The sequence below is a fragment of the Pogoniulus pusillus genome, chromosome 22, assembly GCF_015220805.1.
Source record: "Pogoniulus pusillus isolate bPogPus1 chromosome 22, bPogPus1.pri, whole genome shotgun sequence".
NCBI classification, from domain to species: Eukaryota; Metazoa; Chordata; class Aves; order Piciformes; family Lybiidae; genus Pogoniulus; species Pogoniulus pusillus.
In genome coordinates this window covers 17,719,001-17,736,879 of record NC_087285.1, presented here as the reverse complement: position 1 = coordinate 17,736,879, position 17,879 = coordinate 17,719,001, and the positions used below count along the sequence as shown (strand labels likewise).

Below are 17,879 nucleotides of genomic sequence, written 5' to 3'. Positions count from 1 at the left end.
AGCTGACAGCCCAGTGGTGTGGTTTCTCCCTGGAGGATGCTGGAGATGTCAGTGTGAATCATTTGGGGTATACTGGGAACTTGTCTCCCATCTCAGGTCTTGTACTGACAGGAAGAGTAATGGGTTTAAACTGGCAGAGGGGAGATTCAAAGTAGATGTTAGGAAAGGGTTCTTTCCAGTGAGGGTGGTGAGACACTGGCACAGGCTGCCCAGGGAGGTTGTGGCTGCTCCCTCCCTGGAGGTGTTAAAGGCCAGGTTGGATGGGGCCTTGAGCAATCTGTTCTAGTGGGAGGTGTCCCTGCCTATGGTGGGGAGTTGGAACTGGATGATCTTTGAGGTCACTTCCAACCTAAACCATTCTGTGATTCTATTCTATTATCTCCCGAGAGCTGCTGTGGAGGGCAGCTCCTGATCCATCTCTGGACTGGATGATCTTGGAGGTCTCTTCCAACCCGGTTGATTCTATGATTCATTAGTGTCTTCTGAAGGGAGAGCAATCCACACAACTACCTGCAGCAGTACACAGGTATCTTCTAAGGGACACTGTCAGGCTAGAGTTCAGAGGGAAGGGGGAATGCTCCTGAAATTTTAGGTTGTTGTTAGAGTCCCAAGAAGAGATAGGATTTAAAAACACTCTTACCAGTGCCCTCTTAGATGTCATTTTGCTGGTGGGTCTCTTTTTCCCTTTCTCCAGGGTGCCTGATTTCTCTGGTCACTTCACAGAGTGCTGGGTTACCTCAAGCACAGAATGTATTGTAAGGCCTGGAGTTACACTGTGTGATTCTCCTGCTAGACCTAAACCTTATTCCTACACATTCACTTTCCTCTTCCAATGGTGGGAGGGGGAAGTGCTGGTAGGAGGTTTACATGTGTCAAATCACTGCAAGTGGCACCAGGGATATTGGCATTGTGAACGATTCTCCTGGTATGCTAATTCAGTCCGGAGTGCTATAAACAAGAGACAAAAGAGACTTAAAATATTGAGGTTTCAGACTTGCCAGTTGTTCCTGTGCCCAGCATGACACTTATGCACAAGCCCAGCACTCAAAAATTTGGCAAAACTCTCCTGGCAAGGAGGTGCTTTGGTCTCTGAGAGCTTTCCAGGACTTTTCCTGGCAGGGGAGCGTCCTGAAGAGGAAGCTGGCCAGTGAGCAGTCCTGGCAAAGCAGGGATCTTGCAAAACAGAGGCAGACGTCTCACAGATCTGCAGTGTGCTCTGTGAGTTGTTTAGTGGGGATGATCAGAGGGGTGACATGCATGGAAAATTGGAAACCACTGTGGTGTCCAGGGAGGTAGACAGGCTGGACTGTCGCAGTAGCCCAGCATGTCTGCTTCAGGGTGTGGAAAATTTGAGCCATTTTACACCAAAAAATAACCAAGCTGCCAGTTCTGCTGTCTGTGCCACACAGCTGTCACCCAGAGCTGCTTGCATCAGCTGGCACAAATAACTAAAGTCAGGTAGAGTCTGCATAAATCATTCATGTGAAAGTTAGCCCAGACAAAGCCATGGATGGATGCTGAAGCTGGGTTTGCTTTCCCCTTGCCTGTGCCATGCCTGGCTCACCATGTCTTGAGGAAACATCTCAAAGCACCTCTGCTGCACCCAATGTGTACAATGAGTGGCAGCCTCCTGCAGTTGAGCAAACCCTGAGGTTTTTGGTTGCTACCCCCCATAAACTCTGGATGTTTGTCAAGGTGCTCTGTGATTGCCTTGCTGACATCAGTCCAGGGACTAGATTCATGCTTACTTTTTCCCTAGAAGTGCTGTTATCAGTTTGCCCTCCCAGTGCTCTCTTACATGTCTTGTGGCTGGCTCACATGTTCATCCTGACACTTCAAAGTACCTTTTTCATCATCAGTAGGTAGAAATTCACATAAGAACAGCAGTGTGTAATGGGATGGGTAGAAACCCACAAGGCAGGGTAATAAGCAGTTTAGTTTGATACTGATATCTGGTGAGTTCAGGAGTGGTCAGAAGCCCTTTCAGATAAGGGGAGAGTGGTGAATGGCTGAAGAGCAGCCCTGAGGAAAAGGACTTGGGGATCTGGGTTGATGAAAAGCTGAACAGGAGCCTGTAGTGTGAGTGCAGCCCAGACAGCAACCCTATGCTGGGCTGCAGCAAGAGCAGTGTGGGCAGCAGGGCAAGGGAGGGGATTCTGCCCCTTGGCTCTGCTCTCCTCAGACCCCAGCTGAAGTACTGTGTGCAGGTCTGGAGCCCCCAGCACAAGCAGGACATGGAGTCCAGAGGAGGTCATGAAGATGCTCAGAGGCTGGAGCAGCTCTGCTATGAAAACAGGCTACAAGAGTTGGGACTCCTCAGCCTGGAGAGGAGAAGGCTTCGAGGAGACCTTAGAGTGGCCTTCCAGTATCTGAAGGGGGCCTACAGGAGGACTGGGGAGGAACTATTGGCAAGGTCTTGTGATGACAGCATGAGGAGTAATGGGTTTAAACTGGCAGAGAGGAGATTGAAACTGGATGTTAGGGGCAAGTTCTTTCCAGTGAAGGTGGTGAGACACTGGCACAGGTTGCCCAGGGAGGTTGTGGCTGCTCCCTCCCTGGAGGTGTTAAAGGCCAGGTTGGTGAGGCCTTGTGCGACCTGTCCCAGTGGGAGGTGTCCCTGCCTATGGGGGGGGGGGTTGAATTGGATGATCTTTGAGGTCCCTTCCAATCTAAACCATTCTATGATTCTGTGGTTCTTCACCACAGCTCTGCTGCTCTGGAGCTGCACTTCTGTGTGATAGGAGTTGGTGAGGCTTTTGCAGTGCCTCAGCAAACGCAGGCCCTCAGCATGTGCAGTCAGAGGTGGGCTGAAGACCCTGGATTGCTGATGTTCTTTGGTTTATGTCCCAATGGGTGCAGAGTGAACTTCAGGAAGGACTACCAGTTTCTGTACTTGAACAGAAGTGAGGATTTAGAAGAGTCCAGAGAAGGGCAGCAAAGCTGCTAAGAGGCCTGGAACACAAACCCTGTGAGGAGAGGCTGAGGGAGCTGGGGGTGTGCAGCCTGCAGCAGAGGAGGCTCAGGGCAGAGCTCATTGCTGTCTGCAACTACCTGAAGGGAGGCTGTAGCCAGGTGGGGTTGGGCTCTTCTGCCAGGCAAGCAGCAACAGAACAAGGGGACACAGTCTCAAGTTGTGGCAGGGGAGGTCTAGGCTGGATGTTAGGAGGAAGTTGTTGGCTGAGGGAGTGATTGGCATTGGAATGGGCTGCCCAGGGAGGTGGTGGAGTCACCATCCCTGGAGGTGTTGAAGCAAAGCCTGGCTGAGGCACTTAGTGCCATGGTCTGGTTGACTGGATAGGGCTGGGTGCTAGGTTGGACTGGATGAGCTTGGAGGTCTTTTCTGACCTGGTTGTTTCTATGATTCTGTGATTCTATATCTAGTTGATTGGACAGGTCTGGGTTGTAGGTTGGCCTGGATGATCTTGGAAGTCTCTTCCAACCTGACTGATTCTATGATTATGATTCTATGTGCTGAAGTGAGAGTAACAATGTAAAAATGAGCTAATGCTTTCCACTCGTAGAACTTCATCAGAGTGGAAAGCAACAAATAATGAAGATGAAGAAAATTAAGGAGCCATGGATCAAAATAACTAAATCAAATATAACATCTAAATATAGCCCTAGTGGGATTTTTCTGAAAGTGGTTGCTTTTTCTCTTGGTGTCAGTGTCCTTTCCTGCTAACCAGCCTGTCTGGTTTCCACCCCCATTAATTGCCTCCCGTAGTGTGGTCCTGCTCTTCCTATGCTGCCCTGAGAGCTTCTTGCCCTCCTTCTTCCTGCACCATAAGTATTTTTCAGAGAATATCCTTGTTAGCTCAGGTGGCAGAAGAGGAAGTTCCTTAATAGTTTTCCATGGTATGAACTAGCTTTGTATCTGATTTCTTGTCCATCCTGTGCAGCCATCAGCTCTTCTTCAGTGAAAATAAAACTGAATTACAGGGAGCAGGGTGAGCAATGCTCCACATAGTGGTGTCAGTCAGTTGAAATGTATAACTGAGTGTCTGTTTTCATGGATGAAATTTGGCTTCTGCCAAGTACGTTACCATCTGCAAAATGTCAAGAAGCTGTGTGTAAATCATTTTATGATCTGTGAATGGATCAAGATTGATTGAAAATCTCTTATGTGAGGGGGAAAAAAAACAAACCAACCTTCTAATAGTTCACCAGCCAGCTTTTAATCAGATCAAGCTCTCTTTCTTTTAGGCCACTGCTTTATTATTACCCTGTGGCATGGTAATCCAACCAGCACAACCCAAGGTTTTCGTACAGTTTCATGCACAGAGCCTGTGCCTGCACTGAGCATCATAGCTGAAACCTGTCTTCCCTGATGGATACCCAGGGCTCCTTTCCCACTGACTGCTGTAGAGAAGAGGTGGTTCAGTGGGGATTATCTGCAAGCCCTTCTCTCTAAGGTTCACCACAGCTTCATCTGTCAGACTGCAGTGAGGTGAACTGCATCGGGCTGAAGTCTGCTGCCTTGGAATAAGTGAAATGTCCAAATGCCCTGTTTTCCCAAGACAAATCTAGGCATGAAAATGAGGAGTTTGTAATTCAACTAGTCAGGTATATGACATCTGTGCCCCAGATGGCAAAGATGCCTGATGACCCTTCAAGGTTACTATGCCAACTGCTGCTTTTTGGTGGTTGGTTGGTTTGATTGACCCATTAGTGAGAACTTAAACCTCTTTCTCTCCAAGGAGGGAAGGTTCTTTTCTTTCTAGGAAGTTCTAGCCTGTGGATTTAGCTCTGCAGGTCAGGAGAAATTAAAAGAGCTCTTTGTTTAACTGCTTTTGCAATAATGGTGGTACAAACGACTTGTATTTATATTCTCCCAGCATATTACAATGTAATTGAAAACTCATTCTTACAGGTGATGTTCTTTTCTTCACCTTAAGACCTACTTTCATAGATTTTAGGGGTGCCAGTATTTGAGATGTATCCTGGTTTTATTTCCTCACACCACAGTCTCTTTGATCTTGGATTCGCCCCATCTTTCATTTGCTAGCTTGTTTCCAAAGCACCCTTTACTTTTGAATTTCAGGAACAACATCATGAGATGAGGAGCTCTAATTGGGCTCATGCCTCGTGTAAAATTTGCTTTTAAGTCGAACAGCAAGAGCCTTAATAAATGACCTTTTAAATCTTATTTTGAATGTATTCAGGTATAGTATTGTGCTCATTAATATCGATCCTGCAGTAGGTCTCCCATTACAGCATTTTTGTTAATTAAATAGGATGTAAGATGTATTGGATGTTTTCAAAATGAAAATGGGAATTTTTAACAGGGTCTCTGGTTAAAAAAAAAACCTGCTCTGCATACATGAGGGTGCCCCTGGAAAAAAAAAAATACATTTCACTTAACAGCTATAGATAAAGTACTGTTCCAAAGCATGCAAAACTTGCCTCCTCTTCCACCCCTTTCAGGCTACTTGCTCATGATGGCCTCATCTTAAGGAAGATGTTTAATTGCCTTTTACAAGAAGGGAGACTGTTTAGGAAATGTTTTGTCTGTTTTGTATTTAATATATCCAATCCTTCCTTTAAAAGGCATCGTATGTGAGGCAAAAGAAAGACCCCTACTTTGGTGATGGACAAAGGAAAAAGGACTGGCATAACAAAGAAGCTATAAGAAGGGACTCTGAGCGTGTAGGTATGTAAGAGTGATGTAAACATGTTTGAATAGAGATTGGAATTTAGCTTGGTTTTATTTGGTTAGCTGAGTGCAGAACAGAATTTTCAAGGTTAAAATGATGTTCTTGACATCATGAAACAGTTATTGTGTGTTCATCCTATTTAAAATCTTCTCTCTCAACTCCACAATAACCATTTTGAGGTGAAAATATCACCTGGGTATTTTTAAGGTAGGGGCAGCATTAATTTTTGTTTGGTTGGGTTTTGTTGTTAACAAAGAAAAGTGTGCCTGTACCTTTCCCAAAACTGGGAGATGCAGAAAGAAAGAAGAGGAGAGAGAAAAATGTTCTAGATGCTAACATTCATGCATTATTTCATAGTCCTGGGGTTTGCTGTGCATCGCGCGAAAGGGCCCAGTTTGAACGTCACATCTTTGCACTGGTGTGTCTGTGAGGGCTCTGCCTCCTCTATGCAGGAGCTCAGGTTGTTAAATATACATATCCATCTGTGCTGCAAAAAAAGCAACACTCATGAGGTGTTCAAACCATATGTGTTCTTCCTGCAGTGAAACAGAAAACATTCTATAGATCCTCCACAGCACTGCCGTAGCCCCTTCATCTGTTTCTGGTGTTTCAAAGAGGACTTCTCTCCTGTGGTTGGCACAGCTGAGTGCTCTGTAGCAAAACTGCTTATCAGATAAAATTGTTAGGTTGACACGGTTGATCCAGCACTAAATATGACATAGAGCACAAAACTAATGAAGGCATTTTCCAAGGGCTGCAAGATGACTGCTATTCTCTTGATATATAGATTAGTTTCTGGTCAGTTAAGCACCAATTAGTAGTAATGATGCATGTTTGCTTTCTGTCCTTCTATAGGAAATGGAGAACAGGGAAAACCTTACCCAATGACTGATGCAGAGCGAGTGGACCAGGCATACAGGGAAAATGGCTTTAATATCTTTGTGAGTGATAAAATTTCTCTGAACCGTTCCCTTCCAGACATCAGACATCCAAAGTAAGTATGTTGTTTGCTTGTCTTCCACTGGAAGTTTACAGGTCCTAAATTAGCACAGCTGCAGGAGTGTGCTCTTTTTTAGGATGGGCTCCAGTTTGTCAAATAAAATCCTTTCATAAAACCATGGAATCAGTCAAGGTTGGAAGGGACCACAAGGATCAGCTAGTTCCAACCTCCCTGCCATGAGCAGGGATGCCTCACACTAGAGGTGTGAGTTCTGCTCTGTCCTTTGTAATAGACAGTGTGTAGTAGTTACAACAGGAAACAGAGGAGACCAAATCTGGGGAGGAAATCCCCTTTTAATTGATCTTTCACTTAAAATTACCAGCAACATGCAGCCCTGTGCAGAAAAGATCTTGAACTTAACTCAGAGGTGGGTACTTCCTTTACCTCTCAAACATGACAGTTTCTGAGCCCACTGCCATAGCCAACAGCTTTTAGCAAGTAATAAGGTGGAGTTATTTCTGTAATGGAAACTGTTGTAAATGTCTGACACAGTAGACAAGTGCCCTGGTGGTAGACAGGTGATGAATTTGTCATTTAACAATCTGTCCAGTTCTTATGTTGGCCACTAGCTAGAAAAGACAATGAAATGCTCGGGAGCAGAAGAAGACCCAAGTAGCTCCACTCAGCTATGTATGAAGAGTGTTATCAGCCATCAGTCTCATTTATGGATTAGTTTCTAAGGCATCTTTCCTCATAAAAACCTCATCAGGGTTTACGAGTAGAAACTAGTTCCAACTGAAGGCTGGCTTTTGAGTTCATCTATTTTTCATTCCCGAGTCGTTCCCTTAGGATGGAGTCAACTGGATTTTGTGCAAGCCAGGAGTTTTTCATTAGCAAAAACACTTCAGTTAGGACTTAACCCTTGTTTATACAACACTGAGAGCTTTTTAAATGCTTTGTGCTGTTCTCAATCTGAAAGCATTGTTGGACATTTGAATGGAAGCTTGGTTTTATCACAGCTTAGTGAATCTGAATTCAGGATCTGCTTTATTCATGAGATATAATTTCTAGAAGTCAGGTTTTATAATTTGTTAGCTGCATATTTGAGAGATTACCTCTTCAGCTGTCACAGCAAACTAATCAAATGCTCTAGCTTGACACCCTTTCTCAATATATACTCATAAACCAAGAGTAGTGAGTATAGCTCCATAAATATTTTAGGCATGCAGCTGAAATGTTTAAGCATAGAGATAAATCAGGTAGCTGAAGATGCTTGTTGATCAGCTTATACTCAAGTTCTAGGAAATACAGTTTGAGTTTGCTAACCTAAATTATGCCTGGCCTGCATTTACAGGGGCTGTCATGGGCTCTGAGAATTTAAACATCAGCCAGTGCCAGTATTTCCTCTTCTGAGGATTTAATATATTACATCATATCCCACATTGTTTCCCAAAGTTGCTGACTCCTCCTTGCTAATTCTCCTATTTAGAGTTCCTTAAAATGCACAAATTCTACCTCCAATCCCCAGTTAGAATTACTAAGTGTCAGGGTCACCACCAACTTTAGCTGTAATTAATGCTGCTGCTGCACCTGGTTTGCTTGTTGCTTGACACATCCTTTTTCCCACTGTAGTGAGTTATAATTATGGAGGCCTCAAGGATAAGCAGGGTGTGTCTAATGGATGCTAGGATTAGCTGGGCAGGGAGTGGGGTTACCTGTAATGGAGATTTGCAGTAAAGGGATTCACAGCTGCAAAGGTCTGTTGTGCATTGCCTTTGCACATTGAAAAGATACACTTGAAATGGCACAATTTGTGCTAGTTGGGAGGTTCATGAGGGCAATTTATAATAAAGTTAGGCTGATGTGAAGTTTACAAAGAGCATTCTAGAAAATAAAGGGAGCTGTAGTTCAGAGCATCTGCTTCTCATAGCTTTTTGCATACAGTAGGAGGTAATAGGAGACTGCTTGGAGACGTGGCTGTGGACAGCGAGGAGAGTAAGTTACTGCGTCCAGTTCTGGAGCCCCCATTACAAGAGGGATGTGGAGATGCTGGAGTGTGTCCACAGAAGGGCCAGGAGGATACTCAGAGGGCTGCAGCAGCTCTGCTGCGAGGACAGACTGAAACAGAGTTGGGGCTGTTCAGTCTGGAGAAGAGGAGGCTCCCAGGTGACCTTCTTGTGGCCTTCCAGAATCTGAAGGGGGCCTACAAAAAAGCTGGGGAGGGACTTTTTAGGCTACTTTTTAGGAGTGACAGGACTGGGGAGAATGGAGCAAAGCTGGAGGTGGGTAGGTTCAGACTGGATGTGAGGAGGAAGTTGTTGAGCATGAGAGTGGTGAGAGGCTGGAATGGGTTGCCCAGGGAGGTGGTTGAGGCCCCATTGCTGGAGATTTTAAGGCCAGGCTGGATGAGGCTCTGGCCAGCCTGATTTTCAGGGTAGGGTGTCCCTGCTCATGACAAGGGGGTTGAAATTGGATCATCCTTATGGTCCCTTCCAACCCTGACGGATTCTGTGATTCTATGAGAAGGTGAACTGGGGAAAAATGCAACATCTGTCCTGTCCTAAGCTTTGGGGCCACAGCTGGAATTCTCCTCAAAAGCTGGCCTGGGTAGGGAAGCTGGCCTGAGTAGGGAAGCTGGCCTGGGTAGGGAAGAACAAAGAAGCAGCCCATATGATTACTCCTTGCTGAGGCGGTTTGTGTGGACCTTTATACACCAAGTATTGTGTCACCTCTGCTTTCTGTTAACCGTGGGGATGAGGGGCTGAGGGCAGGCATGTGCTGGATCTACCTGCTGCAGACATAAAATTGTTTTGTTTCAACAGGCATGTCTTCCCCTGCTAACATTTCCTGTAAGTGCTTTTGGGGTTTCTAATATTAAATACTAATTTTGCAGGTCTTGTAAAGCAATTGTAGTTGTGGTAGCTGCAGGGAAACAATTTCTCTCCGTGCTTAATGGTCAAACTTAATAGCTAAAGTTTCCCACTTCTAAAAGTTAGTCAGAAAATGAGAATTCTAGTTTCCTCGAGAAGAGTTAGAAGAGATTTGAGGGCTCTTGTTTCATATTGGAAACAGAATTGTAGCTACTAGCTATCTGAGAAGAAGGTCAGGATTGCAATGCCAAGAGCTGGATGAAAGCAGTCCATGCAGCTTTATTCTGCATCTTGCATCTGTGTGTTGCAGCCGAAGCCTGCAGGCTGTTGGCAGCACCCCAAGACAATTCATTAGACCCAGAATAAGCTACTGTCCTTTCACACAGACACCAGAGTAACTTCCTGTACCCACAGATTTATTGAGCTTCTATAACATAGGTGCATCCTTCTCCATTTCCTGGGAAAGGTACCAGGGAAAAGCTGCCACAGCCAGAGAAGGTTTTGTTCTCATCAGCCCTTCCAGCCCTCTCAGTAAACAGGGAGGGAATTGCTGCCTGCATTCATGCTCCACCTTGTGCACACAGTGAGGGCCTCCTCAGTGTCTGGCAGGAGAGTCTGCAAATCAGCTCTGGCACAGGCTGTGTAACAGGTCTGGTGTAGTGGTAGAGCAGGGTGTGGGATGCGACCTCCCTCTCCTCCCCATGGAGAGAGAGCAGTCTGCCCTGCTGGCAGTGCTACTGATAGATTCTGACTCCTCTGTTCATGGAGCTGCCTCTGGTTTGTGGGGGACCTGTGGAGTTCTGGGAACACAAGGAGATTTTTTTTGTCCCCTAGGGAACAGCTACTGGGTATTTGTTACTGCTACTCTTTGCTGTATGGCTTTCAGTGTTGCCTGTTTAACAAAGTTCAAACTTCACTTGGGGACACACCTGCAGGAAAACAAACACTCCACAAGCTGTTGCAGTTTGAGTTTTCGTCATGAAGTTACCTTGAAAACAGCCCTACAAGGCAAGAAATTAAGGAAATTAATGCTGTGGCAAAATACCCCCAAGTTCAGGGTGTCTAAATGCAGACCTAACTCTCCAACTTCATCCAAGTTCTTCAGCGCTTTGTGCTCAAAGCCCAGCTGTCTTCCCTTCTGTCTGCAGAACTGATCCCAGAGGTCAAATTAGACCTGTTGAAAACTAGGAAAGGCAAGATTGGTTGTTTAGGAAAAGTATGATTCAAATCATTGTCTAGCATGACAGAGGAAGCCTTTGGCAGAGGTTGGGGGTTGAGCCATTACTGAGAGGTGGGTTTCTCTTATTGAGCAGCTCTTACCTTGCAATGATTTTGTCACTTCTGTGTATTGCTCACAATGTCTTGAACTTCTGGGACCATTTAGGTCAAGTGCTGTCACACAAAATCCTTACTTCCTGCACATTTTGTGGAGGAAAAGAGGAAAATAATATTCTTTATTTATATATATATATGAAATTGAGTGACATACATGTGGTTTGGGTGATTTGCATCTCTGAAAACTGAGAATAAGTGAGCTAAACCAAGGTACTGGTCATGCCTAGAAGAGATGTGTTCAACTTCTCAAACAACTGTGTGGAAATTCCTCTTCCTAGTGCTCTTTAGGGTATAAGGACAGGGAAAACAAGTGGTTTAGTGACTTCTTTTATCTTAAGCTGTAGCTGGAGTTTCCTTTAAAAGCAGCCTCATCTCCTGATAGGTCCTTCTGACTTCCTGTATCACTGTTGCCAGCCATTAGCATCACATTAAGCTCACGTGGAGGTTTGAGTCGTTTTTGCCAGGTAGACTAGATGAGGTCATCACTGATTTGATCAAGCCTGAAAGTTGGAGGGTTTTTTTAGGTACTGTGGATCAATTTGAGGCTTAAAGAATGAATAAAGTTACTTGATAGTCATTGATAGGGAAGCTCTGATGTTTCTTGGCACCACCTTTTGACTTACTCTGTCTATGTTCAGCTGCAAGAATAAGCTGTACCTGGAGAAGCTTCCTAACACCAGCGTGATCATTCCATTCCACAACGAAGGATGGTCCTCGCTGCTCCGGACAGTGCACAGTGTCCTGAACCGCTCCCCACCTGAGCTGGTAGCGGAGATAGTGCTGGTGGATGACTTCAGTGACAGAGGTATGATAATTTATGTAGCATCTCCACCATGTTTACCTTCCTGTGCCTACGGATCAAAGAACTTCCAAATACGTGCATAGTGACTTGAGTTTTTCCTTTACTTGCCAACAGCAGGGCTTGAGTCAACCTTCACGGAATGATAGAGTTTGGAAGGGACCTCTCGATGCCATCTAGACCAACCCAGCAGTGGTAGTGTGGCCGAGCGGTCTAAGGCGCTGGATTAAGGCTCCAGTCTCTTCGGGGGCGTGGGTTCGAATCCCACCACTGCCAGCAGGATGTTTTTTAACCGGGGGTGTGGTTGAGGCCCTGTCATAGAATCATAGAATCAACCAGGTTGGAAGAGATTATCCAGGCCAGCCTAGCACCCAGCCCTATCCAACCAACCCAGACCATGGCACTAAGTGCCTCAGCCAGGCTTTTCTTCAACACCTCCAGGGACAGTGACTCCACCACCTCCTTGGGCAGCCCATTCCAATGCCAATCACTCTCTCTGACAGGAACTTCCTCCTAACATCCAGCCTAGACCTCCCCTGGCACAACTTGAGACTGTGTCCTCTTGCTCTGTTGCTTGGGTGCCTGGCAGAAGAGACCAACCCCACCTGGCTACAGCCTCACTTCAAGTAGCTTTAGAGAGCAATAAGGTCTGCCCTGAGCCTCCTCTTCTGCAGGCTGCACACCCCCAGTTCCCTCAGCCTCACCTCATAGGGTTTGTGTTCCAGGCCTTTCCTGGTCCCTGCAGGCAGTCCAGGATCAGAGTTGCTGTGGCCCGAGGCAGCCTGATCTGATTGGAGGTGTCCGTGCTCACTGCTGGTGTGTTGGATCGGGTCTACCTTCCAACCCAATGCAATCCATGAAGCTCCCTGCCAGAGTAGGTTCAGCTAGAGCAGCTTGCACAAGATGGCATCCAAGGAGGTTTTCAATTGCTCCAATAGGTTCACCTAGAGCAGCTTGCACAAGATGGCATCCAAGGAGGTTTTCAATTGCTCCAATAGGTTCACCTAGAGCAGGTTGCACAAGATGGCATCCAAGGAGGTTTTCAATTGCTCCAATTGGTTCACCTAGAGCAGGTTGCACAAGATGGCATCCAAGGAGGTTTTTAGTTGCTCCAGAAGGAATAAACTTTTGGCCAAAAAGATCAAACAAGCCAGAAGTGTAGCCAAAAAAAATGATGTTTCCTATTCAGTTTGTGCTGGTTTAGCTGCCAATGTGCCCTGTTTTGTGAGCAATGTAAATAAACAAAGAAGCTGATGTTAATAGTCTGCAAAGGGCATCTGTAGCCCTTAACACTCAGCCCCCAGGATTAAATACTTGATGCTTGGAATATCTTACTCATCACGTTCTGCTTTTTTCTTTTGTGGACACACCAAATGGTAAAAGAAGCCTTAATAAAAGGTTTCCGCTTCAGAATGCCTATGATTTGGCTTACTTTTCTGCTGAATTTTGTGCTCCTGAAAAGTGAATCTGCCACATCCTAAGCGTTGCCTGCTCTCGCTTGCTGACTTGCAGCTACACTCCTGGCTTTGAACTGCATTGCCAGGAGTAATCGGTTTGGACTGGGTTTAACTGCTACATGCAAAGACACGTAGTCACTGGCGAAGGGCATCAACACAAGTGGAACAACCACTTGAGATTGCAGCAGCAACATGTAGACATAGTTGCTGAATTTACTTGTTCTGTAGCAGAAAAGCAAAAGATCTTTTTCTCTGAACCATTTAAATGCTGTGTGATGTAAATTGAGTCTTTGTCTTGTAGTTTGCACCCTTGCTGTGGTGGAAAAAGCAATCGAGTGAAGGAGGAATAAATGCCTCTATGGTGTAGACACTGCATAGCTAGAAAGATCACATCGAAAGCCCTCTGAAGTAGCTGCTGTTCTGCTGCCATCACAGAGTCACAGAACGTTAGGGGTTGGAAGGAACCTCCAAAGATCATCCAGTCCAACCCCCCCCTGCAAAGCAGAACCACCTTTTTTTTTTTTTTAACAGTCCAGATTTTGGAGTTTTTTTATCCCACTTCTCCCCCATCTTCCTCCTTTCCTCTGCATCTTCTCTTTCACCCCATCTCCCTCCTTTCCTCTCCATCTCCTCTTTCACCCCATCTTCCTCTTTTTATCTCCATCTTTTTCCTCTCCATCTCCTTCCTTTAAGCACCACTTCCCCTTTTCCACCACATCTGCCCCTTTCCCACCCACCCTGCATTTTCCCCTTTATTCCCCCAAACCAGAAGCACCTGGGTGCTGTTGGAGTCTCCTCCCACCCCAGGTGTGGCCACTTTGTCCTCCCTGCCCACTCCCTTATTTAATGGGCCCCAGGAAAAGCAGAAGCCCTAAACTTGCCCATCTGGGCAGAGGGATCCTCCTCCCATCGTCACTGGTGAGTGCCCGTGGTGCACACCGGGTGAATGGTGGAGGTGATCTAAAGGCCGGGGGGCCTGGTGGGCCCCCCGGTTAGGTAGGGTTAGTCTTGATGGTTGCTCTAACATCACCCACGGGTGCTGGCTATCACCTAACCCTTCTCATTAAGCCATGGCACTAAGTGCTTCATCCAGCTTCCTTTTAAACACCTCCAGGGACAGTGACTCCACCACCTCCCTGGACAGCCCATTCCAATGGCAGTCACTCTTTCTGTGAAGAATTTCTTCCTAACATCCAGCCTAAACTTGCCCTGACACAGCTTGAGGCTGTGTCCTCTTGTTCTATCACTGAGTGCCTGGGAAAAGAGACCAAACCCTACCTGGCAACAACCTCCTTTCATGTAGTTGTAGAGAGCAATAAGGTCTCCCCTGAGCCTCCTCTTCTCCATGCTGGTGAAGTATTTGACTATCAGGGGTTATGATCAGATCTAGCAACTCTATTTTCTCTTTCAAAATTTCTAAGACTCTTTAGCTTTATGAGCTACAGCAGTCCTACTGCTGAAATTACTCAGCTGAAGGAAGAGAGCACTAGACAGAAAGTAGAGAATAGACCTCCAAAATTCTGACATGGAGGAAGCTCCTGAGATGAGCTCAGAAACAGACTTGTGAGTATTTTAGTGTTTTGACCTATACTGACTTTCAATTAAGTCCTACCCAACAGCTATTGTGTTTGTTCTATAGTGTGTCTCTAGTTAGTTTGCAGGCAAGGCATGATGGCTTGAGCAAATCAATGTTATATGAAATAAATATTTCTTCAGAGGATTTTCTGACTAAGCTGGAGAGGGGAAAAAAACAGCCTTCTAACAAGGTCTCTTTATTGCTGCTCAGTGTAGAAGCAAATTAGACAAGCTCACGCTGTAACCACAGCTGAATTGTACAAACAAGTTTCTTTTGAGAGGGATGGGAGTAATGAAAACTGATTTCCTGTGGATCTATTTTCCTTCTTCTCTAGACGTGCCCTCCTGACCAGGCAAAAGAAAGCACTCATGGCTCTCCCGTTCCTGCTCCTTGTCAGTCTGTACACGTGCTGTTAGTCCAGCTCACTCTTGCTCTATTCAACCTGCCTCTGATAAGATGCAGGCTCTTCTCCATCAGCCATCCATCTTTCATACAAAGGTTGTAAGAAGTGGCTGAGATTAACTTGTGTGCAGCATCTATTTATAGATGGATATAAAAGACTGCCGGTGTTGGACAGTGAGCAAATTGTCCAGGGAAGAGAAGGACACAGAGGCAAAGAGAGTGCTGATAAAAAAATTGTCTTTCCCCCCCCCCCCCCCCCATTGTTTTCCTGTTGGCTGAGTTGATCTGTTCACGTTGGGACAGTTACTAGTTGAGGTGAACTATTTTATCTTTGCTGCTCTCAGTTCTGCACTGAAGTGTTCCCTGCTGGCTGCTGCTTCTCCTTAATCATGCTGGGACTGGCTTCCACATCCTTCCCTGCATTTAATTAAATCCTTAGTCTTCAGAAGGCTTTTAAGTTCTAAACACAGGTTCTTGACTTGAAAAGCTGCTGGTTACAAATTTCTGGATTTAATTTATCCATTGTATGTCTTTATTAAAACAAACAAAACCCAAACAGAAACCCCCACACATAACACTTCAACCTAATACCTGAGAGATGGTAATTTAACTCACAATTGTAGAAGGGTCTGAGGTGGAAGGGACTGCCAAAGGTCATCTAGTCCAAGCCCCTCTGCAGTCAGCAGGGGCATCCTCAACTAGGTCAGGTTGCCCAGAGCCCTGCCGAGCCTCACCTCATCTGCAGGGATGGGGCCTCAACCACCTCTCAGGGCAACCTGTTCCAGTGTTCCACCACCCACATGGTAAAGAACTTGTTCCAAGCACCCAATCTAAATCTGCCCTTCTCTAGCTTGAAACTGTTACCCTATCACTGCAGGCCTTTGCAAACAGTCTCTCTGCATCCTTCTTGTAGCCCCCTTCAGGTACTGGAAGGTTGCTCTTAGGTCTCCCCAGAGCCTCCTCTTCTCCAGGCTGCACAACCTCAGCTTGTCCTCACAGCAGAGCTGCTCCAACCCTCTGATCACTTTTGTGGCCTCGTCTAGACCTCCTCCATCAGGTCCATGCCCTTCCTGTGCAGAGGGTTCCAAACCTGGATGCAACTTCCCATGTTATAGATTTGAAAAGGACACTACCTTGGATTTGAATTGCTAAGTCCCTTTTTGGGTTATTGTTTCTCATTATTAAATTGGGCAGATGATAAAACTTCTGTGTCTGAGCTGGCAAGCTGCTCACCAGTTCTGTGCCTCAGAACTGGTAAGCAGTAAGAAGAATGAGGAGAGTCTTTCTTCTCTTTGAAACTCCTAAATGATCAGTCCTCTGCATTGTCTGCAGGGTGGAACGCTGTGCTTCTGTTTCAGATGCTAGTCCCACAAATGGGCACCCCTTCTTTTCAAGTTACAGAATTTCTGTGGAAGGTGGTAATAGCAGAGGGCACATCTGAGATCAGAGAGGCATAGTATGAACTGTAAATAACAGCTTCTTCCCCAAAGAGATCAGTAAACAGTCATCATAAACCCCAGTGAGAAGCAAAAGATGGGGAGGATAATTGCTCAATAAAAACCTAGTATTGTTTTTTATCGAGAGGTTATCCTGCCAAGATAAAATATCAGCTATGTTCTGCTGTGCCTCGTGATGGCCTTTCACTTGAGGGTTGGCTGCAACTCATGATGACCTTTCACTTGAGGGTTGTCTAAACAGACCTCTAGCACCTTAATAACTCTGTTAAGAACACTAACCTTCAACAACTTGGAGGCTATATCCCTCTTGCTAGTGTTTGTTGTGTAGTGACCTGTGCTGGAGTTAACCACACTGAGCTGTGCTGAGCTGCCCTTGAGGTTCTGTTAGCATTGCTCTCTTGTTCTGGACTGCCTTCAGTTAACCACACTGAGCTGTGCTGAGCTGCCCTTGAGGTTCTGTTAGCATTGCTCTCTTGTTCTGGACTGCCTTCAGTTAACCACACTGAGCTGTGCTGAGCTGCCCTTGAGGTTCTGTTAGCATTGCTCTCTTGTTCTGGACTGCTTTCAGTTAACCACACCGAGCTTTGCTGAGCTGCCCTTGAGGTTCTGTTAGCATTGCTCTCTTGTTCTGGACTGCCTTCAGTTAACCACACTGAGCTTTGCTGAGCTGCCCTTGAGGTGCTGTTAGCATTGCTCTCTCGTTCTGCACTGCTTTCTGTAGGAAATCCATCAGTCACTTTAATTCCTACGTCTCATATGTGAAGTATCTTTGCTTCACATGAAGAGTGGCTGAGAGCAGCCAGGAAGAAAGGGAGCTGGGGGTCCTGGTAGATAGTAGCTGAAGATGAGCCAGCAGTGTGCCCAGGTGACCAAGATAGCTAATGGCATCCTGGCCTGTATTGGGTACAGTGTGGCCAGTAGGACAAGGGAGGTTATTCTGCCCCTGTACTCAGCACTGATCAGGCCACACCTTGGGTGCTGTGTCCAGTTCTGGGCTCATCAATTCAAGAGAGATGTTGAGGTGCTGGAATGTGTCCAGAGAAGGGCAATGAAGCTGGTGAGGGGCCTGGAGCACAGCCCTGTGAGGAGAGGCTGAGGGAGCTGGGGGTGTGCAGCCTGCAGAAGAGGAGGCTCAGGGCAGACCTCATTGATGTCTAAAACTACCTGAAGGGAGGCTATAGCCAGGTGGGGTTGGTCTCTTCTGCCAAGCAAGCATCATCAGAACAAGGGGACACAGTCTCAAGTTGTGCTGGAGGAGGTTCAGGCTGGATGTTAGGAGGAAGTTTTTGGCAGAGAGAGTGATTGGCATTGGAATGGGCTGCCCAGGGAGGTGGTGGAGTCACCATCCCTGGAGGTGTTCAAAAAAAGCCTGGCTGAGGCACTTAGTGC

The 17,879-nt window shown here is 46.2% G+C and overlaps 1 protein-coding gene and 1 non-coding gene across 2 annotated transcripts in view; both read left to right on the top strand.

Annotated features, from left to right (window-relative positions):
• Nucleotides 1–17,879, top strand: part of GALNT10 (polypeptide N-acetylgalactosaminyltransferase 10) — a 103,742-nt gene that overhangs the window by 44,446 nt on the left and 41,417 nt on the right. Inside the window, exons 2-4 of the mRNA XM_064162022.1 lie at nt 5,548–5,650; nt 6,510–6,648; nt 11,438–11,604. Coding sequence (XP_064018092.1) covers nt 5,548–5,650; nt 6,510–6,648; nt 11,438–11,604 — 409 coding nt within the window. The remainder of the gene's footprint in view (nt 1–5,547; nt 5,651–6,509; nt 6,649–11,437; nt 11,605–17,879) is intronic.
• On the top strand, nt 11,793–11,874 carry TRNAL-AAG (transfer RNA leucine (anticodon AAG)). The gene has a single exon. It is a non-coding gene; the product is annotated as a tRNA-Leu (tRNA).